General features: G+C 40.9%; 1 protein-coding gene across 2 annotated transcripts in view; it reads left to right on the top strand.

Annotated features, from left to right (window-relative positions):
* Window positions 1-5680: 5680 nt before the first annotated feature.
* Window positions 5681-11911, top strand: part of PRIM1 (primase, DNA, polypeptide 1 (49kDa)) — an 18839-nt gene continuing 12608 nt past the window's right edge. For both annotated transcript variants that reach the window (XM_010839275.1, XM_010839276.1), the window contains exons 1-5: window positions 5681-5874; window positions 6631-6788; window positions 10232-10338; window positions 10413-10486; window positions 11832-11909. In XM_010839275.1, the coding sequence (XP_010837577.1) occupies window positions 5772-5874; window positions 6631-6788; window positions 10232-10338; window positions 10413-10486; window positions 11832-11909 (520 nt within the window). In that variant the 5' untranslated portion in view covers window positions 5681-5771. The remainder of the gene's footprint in view (window positions 5875-6630; window positions 6789-10231; window positions 10339-10412; window positions 10487-11831; window positions 11910-11911) is intronic.

Genomic DNA, 11911 nt, shown 5'->3' with positions numbered 1-11911 from the left:
CAACAAAGGTCTGTCTAGTCAAAGCTATGGTTTTTCCAGTAGTCATCTATGGATGTGAGAGTTGGACCATAAGGAAGGCTGAGCACCAAAGAACTGATGCTTTCAAACTGGTGCTGGAGAAGACTCTTGAGAGTTCCTTGGACTGCAAGGAGATCAAACCAGTCAATCCTAAAGGAAATCAGTCCTGAACATTCATTGGAAGGACTGATGCTGAAGCTCCAATACTTTGGCCACCAATGAGATGGCAAGAGCCAACTCATTGGAAAAGACCCTGATGCTGGAAAAGATTGAAGGCAGGAGAAGCAGATGACAGACGATGAGATGATAGGATGGCATCACTGATTCAATGTACATGAGTTTGAGCAAACTCTGGGAGATGGTGAAGGACAGGGAAGCCTGGTGTGCTGAAGTTCATGGGGTCATGAAGAATCGGACACAACTGAGTGACTGAACAACAACAAATATGTCTCCATCTGTAAAATAGGGATATGGTTAGAACCAATCACATATGTCCTTGACAGCATAGCAAATGCTATATAAATGTTAGCTATTATTATGTCCTTTTGCCTAATGAGAATAACTGTTAAATAAATCAAGCATACAATAGGAGCTCAATAAATAAACTTCCTTTGCTTTGCCCACTTATATCTTAGCTCCTTGCAGTGTGCCTTCTTTAATGGTCCTAAAATTCAAATAGGGGACTCCCAAATAGCTAAAAGAAATTAGTTCCTAAAGGCAGAATAAGGAATTTCCAGTAAAGAAACACCAAAACTTCCATTAAAAAGCCCAAGGGTATGCAGCTCTGGAAAAGAGAACTCTTAATGTTTCTCCCTTTTTTGTTCTTTTTTTAATTTTTGACTTTTGACTGCATCAGATCTTAATTGTGGGAAGCTGAGTTAGTTCCCCAACGAGGTTCTGTATCCCCTGCATTCGAAGCATGGAGTCTTAAGCTCTGCACCACCAGGGAAGTTCCTCTATTGGTACTCTTGCTACTGTTATTACAGTGAAGACATTCCCAGAAGTGAAATTCACTCTATCCAAAACAGATTGTCTGGGGATTGTGAAAATCAACTAATATTGTGCAGAACATCATATTTCTAGAAATACTCAAATAAATATGATCTGTCTAGAGACTATTTTTCACCATGTTGCCTACAGAAGATGAGGGACCATGACCACTTTCAAAAAGTAAAGTTCATGAAAATGATGGCCTTCAAGCAACAACAGTGATGTAATTATCAGACTACCCACCCCAATCCACATTTGTAGTGAGATGTATCTTTACCTGGTAAGACTGATTAGCAAATCTGCACATCAATAGTAAACAGGCTCCTTTCATACTTATAAAACTCTCCATGATTCTTCAAGCTTCCTTGGATTCAGATTTTAGTATTCCTGGATGTTCTACATGAGAGACCAAATATACAAAGAAATAATGACCAGACCATATACAAAAACAGAACTCTGATCCACAATCTGCCCAAAGCATACCCAGGAAACCAATTCCCTTATATATAATAAACAGCCCAGGAAGCCAGCTTGCTTTAGGTCAGACTTGTAGGAAGTGAGACTGCAGTCTAGAGTAATAGTCCAGGAAGCTAAATAACCCACATAATAACCCATCCAAAATAGTCAGGACTTGATTAAAAACTGACAGCTTCCCTAATTTTTGCCCCCACTTCCAATTTAGAACCAACCAGAGAAAGCCAAATGTGCACACCTGACCAATCACATAGGATGTCCCAATGTGTGTTAGCCCACTTATACCTGCCCAATGCAAAGAGCCTTGATTTAGGATATACCTGAAACCTTCTCTCTTGTCCCTATTAAAGCTTTCCCATTTCTCTGCCTACATTTGAGTCTGTCAAAATACAAGTGAGGGTGGCTGACTCCCTTTCTGTATAAAAGAAGTTCTTGAATAAATAGATCCTGCTTTTCTCATTTGGTTGGTCATTTATTCCATATATTGGACATAGAAATTCTATGAAGAACTAATTTCCAAACCTTCTTTAATTGCTTAAATGTGTTGTTTCTAAAACAGTTATAAAGTTAGCAGAGAACATCTCTTTTACTTCATCTTGATAACCTAAGTCTATATGCATTCTTGCCTTGAGAACCCCATGAACAGTATGAAAAGGCAAAAAGATGTGACACTGAAAGATGAACTCCCCAGGTCCGTAGGTGCCCAATAAAATACTGGAGAAGAGCAGAGAAATAGCTCCAGAGGAATGAAGAGGCTGAGCCAAAGCAGAAACAACACCCAGTTGAGGATGTGTCTGTATATGAAAGTAATTCCAATGCTGTGAAGAACAATATTGCATAGGAACCTGGAATGTTATGTCCATGAATCAAGGTAAACTGGAAGTGGTCAAACAGGAGATGGCAATCATGAACATTGACATTATAGGAATCAGTGAACTAAAATGGACAGTAATGGGTGAATTTAATTTAGATGACCATTATATCTACTACCGTGGGCAAGAATCCCTTAGAAGAAATAGAGTAGCCATCATGGTCAGCAAGAGTCCAAAATGCAGTACTTGGGTTCAATCTCAAAAATGATAGAGTGATCTTGGTTGGCTTCCAAGGCAAACCATTCAATATCATAGTAACCCAAGTCTATGCCCCAAACATTAATGTGGAAGAAGCTGAAGTTGAACGGTTCTATGAAGACCTACAAGACTTTCTAGAACTAACACCAAAAAAAGACGTCCTTTTCATCAAAGGTGAATGGAATGCAAAAGTAGGAAGTCAAGAGATAACTGTAGTAACAGGAAGTTTGGCCTTGGAGTACAAAATGAAGCAGGGCAAAGGCTAACAAAGTTTTGCCAAGAAAATGCACTGGTCATAGCAAACACCCTCTTCCAACAACACAAGAAACAGCTCTACACATGGACATCACCAGATGGTCAATACCAAAATCAGATTGATTATATTTTTTGCAGTCGAAAATGTAGAAGCTCTACAGAGTCAGCAAAAATAAGACCAGGAGCTGATTGTGGCTCAGATCATGAACTCCTTATTGCCAAATTCAAACTTAAATTTAAGAAAGTAGGGAAAACCACTGGCCATTCAGATATGACCTAAATCAAATCTCTTATGATTTTACAGTAGAAGTGACAAATAGATTCAAGGGATTAGATCTGATAGACAAAGTGCCTGAAGAAGTATGGACAGAGGTTCATAACACTGTACAGCAGGCAGTGATCAAAAACGTTCCTAAGAAAAAGAAATGCAAAAAAGCAAAATGATTGTCTGAGGAGGACTTACAAATAGCTGAGAAAAGAGAAGCAAACGGCAAAGGAGAAAAGGAAAGATATACCCATCTGAATGCAGAGTTCCAAAGTATAGCAAGGAGAGAAGAAAGTTTTCCTAAGTGAACAGTGCAAAGAAATAGAGAAAAACAATAGAATGGGAAGGACTAGCCATCTCTTTAAGAAAATTAGAGATACCAAGGGAACATTTCATGCAAAGATTGGCACAATAAAGGACAGAAAAGATATGGACCTAATAGAAGCAGAAGATATTAAGAACACATGGCAAAAACACACAGAAGAACTATATAAAAAAAAGATCTCAATGACCCAGATAACCATGATGCTGTGATCATTCACCTAGAGCCAGACATGCTTGAATGCAAATTCAAGTGAGTCTTAGGAAGCATCACTTAAAACAAAGTTAGTGGAAGTGATGGAATTCCAGCTGAGCTATTTCAAATCCTAAAAGATGATGCTGTTAAAGTGCTGCACTCAATATGCCAACAAATTTGGAAAACTCACCAGTGGCCACAGGACTGGAAAAGGTCAGTTTTCATCCCAACCCCAAAGAAGGTCAATGCCAAAGAATGTTCAAACTACCGCACAACTGCACTCATTTCACATGCTAGCGAAGTAATGTTCAAATTCTCCCAGCTAAGCTTCAACAGTATGTGAACCTGGCATACTAAGATGTTCAAGCTGGATTTAGAAAAGGCATAGGAACCAGAGGTCAAATTGCCAACATGCACTGGATCATAGAAAAAGCAAGACAATGCCAGAAAAAAATCTACTTCTGCTTTATTGACTACACTAAAGCCTTTGACTGTGTGGATCACAACAAACTGTGGAAAATTCTTAGAGATGGGAATACCAGACCACCTTACTTGCTCCCGAGAAACCTGTATGCAGGTCAAGAAGCAACAGTTAGAACCAGACATGAAACAATGGACTGGTTCCGTATTGGGAAAGGAGTACGTCAAGGCTGTATATTGTCACCCTGCTTATTTAACTTATATGCAGAGTACATCAAGCAAAATGCCGGGCTGGATGAAGCCCAAGCTGGAATCAAGATTGCCAGGAGAAACATCAATAACCTCAGCTAGGTAGATGACACCGTCCTTATGGCAGAAAGCGAAGAGGAACTAAAGAGCCTCTTGATGAAGGTGAAAGAAAAGAATGAAAAAGTTGGCTTAAAACTCAACATTCAGAAAACTAGGATCATGGCATCCAGTCCCATCACTTCATAGCAAATAGATGGAACAATGGAAACAGTGACAGACTTCATTCTCTTGGACTCCAAAATCACTGTAGATGGTGAAAGAAGTCATGAAATTAAAAGACACTTGCTCCTTGGAAGAAAAGCTATGACAAACCTGGTCAGCGTATTAAAAAGCTGAGACATTACTTTGCCAACAAAGGTCCATCTAGTCAAAGCTATGATTTTTCCAGTAGTCATGTATGGATGTGAGAGTTGGACCATAAGGAAGGCTGAGCACCAAAGAATTGATGTGTTTGAACTGTGGTGTTGGAGAAGACTCTTCAGAATCCCTTGGACTGCAAGGAGATCAAACCAGTCAATCGTAAAGGAAATCAACCCTGAATTCATTGGAAGGACTGATGCTGAAGCTGAAGCTCCAATACTTTGGCCACCTGATGGCAAGAGCCGACTCATTTGAAAAGACTCTGATGTTGGAAAAGATTGAAGGCAGGAGGAGAAGGGGACGACAGAAGATGAGATGGCTGGATGGCATCATCGACTCAATGGACATGAGCTTGAGCAAGCTCTGGGAGATGGTGAAGGACAGGGAAGCCTGGCAGTGCTGCAATCCATTGGGTCGCAAAGAGTCCGACATGACTGAGAGACTGAACAACAACCATCCGCTCCAGGGCTCATCTTTCCGCAGTAAATCGTCCAGGAATGGGCGTGGTCTTCTTCGTCCCACCTGTGCAGGGAACCTAGCGAAGAAACAAATGGGCAGAGACCACAGGAGCACCGCCCTCGACCAGAAAGTGAACGGGAAAGTCGCTCAGTCGAGTCGGACTCTTTGCGACCTCATAGACTATAGCCTGCCAGGCGCCTCTGTCCATGGAATTCTCCAGGCCAGAAAACCAGAGTGGGTAGTCAATTCCCTTCTCCAAGTCATCTTCCAAACCCAGGGATGGAAACCAGGTCTCCCTCATTGCAAGCGGATTCTTTACAGTCTGAGCCACCAGAGAAGCCCAAGAATAATGGAGTGGGTAACCTATCCCTTCTCCAGCGGATCTTCCCGACCCAGGAATCGAACTCGCGGTCTCCCATTGCAGGCGGATTCTTTACCAGCTGAGCTACCCTGGACGCCCAGTCGGTCAGAAGCGGCCTCGCCCAGGCCAGCCTCCAAATAGGAACTACAATTCCCAGCGGCCCCTGCGGACGGCGGGCCGTGGCCACGATGCGCCTGCGCAGTGGCTCAGGCTGGCCTGTGTGGTTCCCGCCAATTCTTGCGGTTGTCCTCCCACGGTTGAATTCTGTGTTCCATGGAGGCGTTTGATCCTGCCGAGCTGCCCGAGCTGCTTAAGCTTTATTACCGAAGGCTCTTTCCCTACGGCCAATACTATCGCTGGCTCAACTATGGCGGAGGTGATGGAGGCAGGGAGAGGGGTGGTAGTGTGTCTGCAAAGGCGTGTGAGGAGGTTTTGGGAGGGTACCTTGGAATGACAATATGAAGTGCCTCCTGTGCGCCAGGCGTTGTGCTGGGCACCTTCGTTTGTTATCTCCAGCCCTCTCCGTCACCTCTGAGGGGTAAATGGGCCGAGAGAGGATGTAATGACCAGCCTACGCCGCACACGGAAGGGTATAGCCGCTACCACTACCACTACGTGTTAGTGTGTGCTGAGTCGCTCGGTCATGTCGACTTTTTGCGACCCTGTGAACTGTAGCTCACCAGGTCCTCAGTCCATGAGATTTTTCCGGCTCAAATGGTCGGACTCACTTTCCGTTTGATGTTTACCTGCAACCACGGGGCGTGAGGGGAGCGGGGGGTGGAGGGGAGGAGGTACAGGGTCATAGCATGAAGCTGCAAAGTCGTGATCTGCTCAGGGACAGAGGGGCATCTCCTAAAAGAGGAGAGGTACTTAACTCTTGCCGCTTGAATTTATTAGTGCCCACCAAGGAAAGAGAGGTGGTATTACATATTGAAAATATTTCTGCATTTTTATCTTCATCTTTGTAAACCCCTTCAAATTAGTAACTAGCTCTTGCCTTTTTTTTTTTTTAACATGTAGCATAGTGTTGAGCAGAGGACTCATTAAAAATATCTTCTCATTGGTTAATGTTTTAATGCTCTGAGCTGGATAAAGTACCAAATTAACTTTAAGGTGTACATTTATTTTGCAGTGGTAAAGAATTACTTTCAGCACCGTGAATTTTCATTCACATTGAAAGATGATATTTATATTCGCTACCAATCCTTCAACAACCAAAGTGATCTGGAAAAGGAGATGCAGAAAATGAATCCATACAAGATTGATATTGGCGCAGTATATTCCCACAGAGTAAGAAATCGTTTTTTTAAGTAGTTTGTTGCTTTTTAAACCAAGAAAGGTTTGGTGCCCCTAGCATTTTGAGATAAATTTGTAGTGTTTATTTTATTTGAAGAGCCACACTTCAACCATTTTTGTAAGAAAGTTGTAAAGTAAAAAAAAAATTTTTTTTAACATCCTTTGATACTTTACTGACTGGAAATCATTTGGAAATGGATTGGGTATATTCACTCTAGGACAAAAAAACTTTCAGCCAGTATCTGGCTAAAAGACTAAATGAGGTCCATTAAAAAAGAAATGTTTAAAAAAAAAAGACTAAATGAGGGACTTCCCTGGTGGTACAGTGGATGCAGGGGAAATGGGTTCAATCCCTGGTCCAGGAAGATCCCACATGCCATGGAGCAATTAAGCATGTGTGCCACAACTAATGAGCCTGTGCTCTAGATCCTGAGAGCTGCACCTAAAGCCCAGCCGCCCTAGAGGCCATGCTCCTCAACAGGAGAAGCCACTCCAATGAGAACCCCATGTACTGAAACTAGAGAAAGCCCATGCAGCAACGAAGAGCCAGCACAATCAAATAGATAAAAAAACATTTTTCAAAGACTAAATGAAGAAGTCAGCATGGTTGAACACAGAAGATACTGGAGAGAATCATTCTTGATTCCTCTCTCACACCTGTCTGTTTCACTAGGTAATCTCTTTAGCTCTTCCATAATAATATCTACTAACCACTGCTACTAGTGGTACTATCATCACCATCACCTCTTATCTGAATTATTGTAAAAACTTCCTAACACTTTGCTCCTGTAGACTCTAGACTGTATTCTCAACACGGCAGCCAAAAGGATCCTTTTAAAACAAGTAAGATCATCGTGATTCATCTGCCCAAAACCATTCTCCAGTGGCTTCTCATTTTACACAGAGTAAGCCACTCTCTCTCCCTTACTCACTCCATTCCTGTCACACTGACCTGTGCTCAATCAATTTCCACAGCCTAGAACCCATTTCCCGAAGCATCTTTTTGGTTCATTTTTCTCACCTTCAAGTCCTTACTCAAAGAGGCCTGCAGCCTGCCCTTCCTCCTACCCTCTCCCCTCACTGATACATTCTAAGTACTTAGAATACTGCCGGACAGAGAGAGTATCTGTTGAATGAATGAACATAATTGCCCAAAATTGCCCTTCTTCCTCTCTTTAAAAATATACACAGGTAGGGAAAAGATACACATAGAATAATAGCTTTTGTATGGAGCTTTTTCTTAATGTATAACTTGTTTTTCATATCATTCTTCATTATTCTTTTTTAAAAAAGAGAACTTAGATAATTTGGCCTAGGTTACACAATTTCTAAATGAGGGAGATAGGACCTAAATCCAGGTTTTCTGACTCTAAATCCCAAAGGAAAGGGAGAGGAGGTAAGAAAAGGCAGGCAGGGAAAATACTTTGGAGCAGGTTTCTCCTCTTTTAGGGATGGAGATTAAAACTGAAGTCTCTATAGAAGAGCCAAGGTGTCACTCTACTCCTCCCTAGCACAGAAGGGGGAAAAGGTGTCATTTCTTAAATTGGGCCAAGACAGGCATCTATACATCATCTTTGTGTGTTTTTATTGGTTATATATGCACATAGTTTACAAAATCAACTACTATTAATTAGGCTTTTTTTTTTTTTTTGGTATCCTACTTTTGCCCCTATTTTCTGTTCCCAAGAGGCAACCTCTTTTTTTTTTTTGGCTGTGCTGGGTCTTAACTAAGGTACAAGGAACCTTCAGTCTTCATTGCAGCATATGGAATCTTTAGTTGTGGCATGTGGAATCTAGTTCCCTGACCAGGGATTGAATCCCAGGCCCCCTTGTATTGGAAGTGCAGAGTATTAACCACTGGACCACCAGAGAAGTCTCTTTTCCTACTTATTGTTTTCATTTTCTCTGCTTTCTGGGGAATTTCCTCAGAGGTTTTCATTTCTGCTATTATGTTTTCATTTCCAAGAACCTTTTTTTTCTCACATATCCTGTACTCTTTTCATTGATGTATCTGATCCTGCTGAAGATACCAATGACAGGTTTTTACCTGTCATTTTCTTCTGTTACACAGGTTGTTTTATCTACAGTTACATTTTTTTCTGTTTTTCCACTTTTATCAGAGGTTTTCCTCATATATCTGGTAATGTCTTGCTTGTTGCTTATATTTAAGAATAGAGTACCAAAGAGCTGATTGGAAGCTCTGTGTACATGGCTGAGATTTCTTTACTACAGAGTGATCTGACTGGGCCATTTTATTGCGGGAAGCTCTGGTGTCAGTTTCTCTAGGTCTTTGCCAGAATGAAAACTCCAGTTGATCACTGATCTGTTCCTAGAGCCTAATAACAATGCCTGACACACCTGGTCAGGCTTCAGAGAGGAATCTTCCTGTCTCCTGCCTGGGGCGGCAGTGGAAAGGTACAGAGGAGACAGCTAGGTCTCAACATTCCACAAGTAAATGTCTAATTAAACCCCTGAATATCTGTACAGTACAACATTTTTTCAGCTGTGCCTACTCTCCCCTTCTCAGTCCAGGGACCCTCTGTTTTATGCTCTCCAGGTAATGATTCAGGTGTCTGCCAGGGAAATGGAAGCACAGTCACCTAGCTCCACAGAGTAGGTTTAGTACTAACTACCTCATAAACAGGTTTGTAACCAATCCTCCTGTTTTTAATCTCAGCTCCAGAGATACGTGTTGTCACCTGTTCCTAAGACTTGGGGATTCTGAGATGTAAACTGGGTTTCTTCTTGTTCTTTCTTTACTGAGAGCTGAAGATTCAGCTTTTTGAATCTCCTTATAAAAATTGTGGTGGTATTGTCTCCTCTCTGGTTCTTTTTAAAAAGACTTATACCTGTCTTTAAAAAGAAAAAATTATTTTTGTACAGGTTTAGAGAAAGCCAAATAAGTATTTGCATTCAGTCTATCTTCTTTACCAGATACTCCATAGCCTCAAAGGAAATTACTTACAGCTTGAGCCAGACTGACTTGGGAGATCTTTTTGAATTATTGAAAAATTTTAAACACATTTTTGTTACTTATATGCCCAATAACAATTAAAGGTCCTTAAAATATCTTGCAGTAGGCTTCTAATTATTTGTATGGACCTTTCCTGATCAGAAACCTAAAAATGCTTTATTATGATTTCTATTGATCAACAAATGTTTATTATACAATGTCTTATGTCAATTATATCTCAATAGGATTATAAGAAAACATAACTTATGGTAAAACATTTATCAAACCTTGTTTTTAGTAGATGAAAGTTACACTGTCATCACTTCTGGCTGTATAGGATCCAGTCAATGTCAGTCACTGACAGACTTGGCAGTATATGGTTTCTTTCCTTCTCTTTGGCACCTTTTTCTTTATAAGTAGGAAATTAGCATATCTGACACTGTGGCAGCTCTTATAGAAACTGATTGATATTTTGTCCCTTTAGCCCAATCAACACAATACAGTGAAGCTGGGAGCTTTCCAGGCTCAGGAAAAAGAACTGGTGTTTGACATTGACATGACAGACTATGACGATGTGAGGAGATGTTGTAGGTGAGCTCGGCATGCTTTGCTAGTGGGGGGGGCGGTGATATCACTGACAGTGAGTAATGATCATCCTGCCCCAGTTCTGCAGACATATGTTCCAAGTGCTGGACCCTCATGACGATGGCCATACATATCATCGACCGAGCACTGAAAGGCAAGTATTAGCAGTATCTAAATGGGGTCACCATGCAAGAATCTTTTTTTCTTCTGAATATTAATCTGTCTACACCATTTTTATAATCAATTCTCATAAATTTCTGACATGTTTCTTTGAAATATATGATGGGAAAATAAAACATTAAAGTTGTAGTTAAAACTTTGATAAACCTGTTGATCAAATCATGTAATTTTTTTCCCAATTCAGTCATCTGTTGAGCAACTCTTGCATGCCAGTTACTGTCCTAAGTGAGGGAACTATGAAAGATAACAATTCTTACCTCAAGTAAGTTATGCAGTCTAAAGAGGAAACAAGAAAATTCAGGATTACATATGTGTTAATATGCACAGGGTGCTATGGGGATATAGAACAGCAGGAGTGCATACAGGAATGGGAAGATATTAGATCAGAAAAGGCTTCCTGGAAGAGGTGATGGTAAGGATAACAATAATGACTAACTTTATATAAGAGGCTTATTATGTACCAGGCACTGTTCCAAACACTTTAAATTTGTTACCTCTTTTAATATTCTTAGACTGGATCTTTAGAGAGAAATGGCAATTGGTCAGGGAGAGAAATGGAAGTAGTGGGGCATGAAGAAATTCTTAGCAGAGTAACAGAATAAGTAAAGAACTGAAGGCAAGAGCTCAGGGAGCATGGGAAAGTACAAATAATGTACAGTTCACCCTTGAACAACATGAATTTGAACAGCGCAAGTCTACTTATACAGATTTTTTTCAATAGTAAATACTGCAATACTATATGCTTCATAGTTGGTTAAATCTGCAGATGTGGAACCACAAATATAGAGGAACTGCTGATGCAGAGGAACTCGTCCTTTTATATATATACACACACACACACACACACACATATATATATATACACACACATATTTATTTGTTGGCTGCACTGGGTCTTCATCACTAGACATGGGCTTTCTCTAGTTGACAGGGAGGGCTGTTCTTCGTTATAGCGTGCAGGCTTTTCTTATTGCAGAGTATAGGCTCCATAGTTGTGGCACACAGGCTTAGTTGCCCCACAACATGTGGAATTTTCCCTGATCAAGGATCAAACTTGTGTCCCCTGCATTGGCAGGCAGATTCTTAACCACTGGACCACCCAGGAAGTTCAAGGAACTGTTTCTATGGAGGGCCAGCCATAAGTTTTATGTGGATTTTCTAGTGGGAGGGTCGGCATCCCATTTTGTTCAAGGGTCAACTGCAGTATAGTTAAGATGAGTACATGTGGATAAGAGGTAAAAAAAATCAAGCTAGAGAAGTATGCAAGAACCAGAAATTTACAAATTTATTTTAAAACCGATGCTTTCTTCCCTCCTCAGAGGACTTTGGATTTAAACATCGTCTCTGGGTATATTCTGGAAGGAGAGGTGTTCATTGTTGGGTCTGTGATGAATCAGTT

This window comes from Bison bison, unplaced genomic scaffold, assembly GCF_000754665.1.
Source record: "Bison bison bison isolate TAMUID 2011002044 unplaced genomic scaffold, Bison_UMD1.0 scf7180017864115, whole genome shotgun sequence".
NCBI lineage: Eukaryota > Metazoa > Chordata > Mammalia > Artiodactyla > Bovidae > Bison > Bison bison.
Note: the sequence above shows the minus strand (reverse complement) of the source record. Positions and strands in the feature narration are given on the sequence as shown.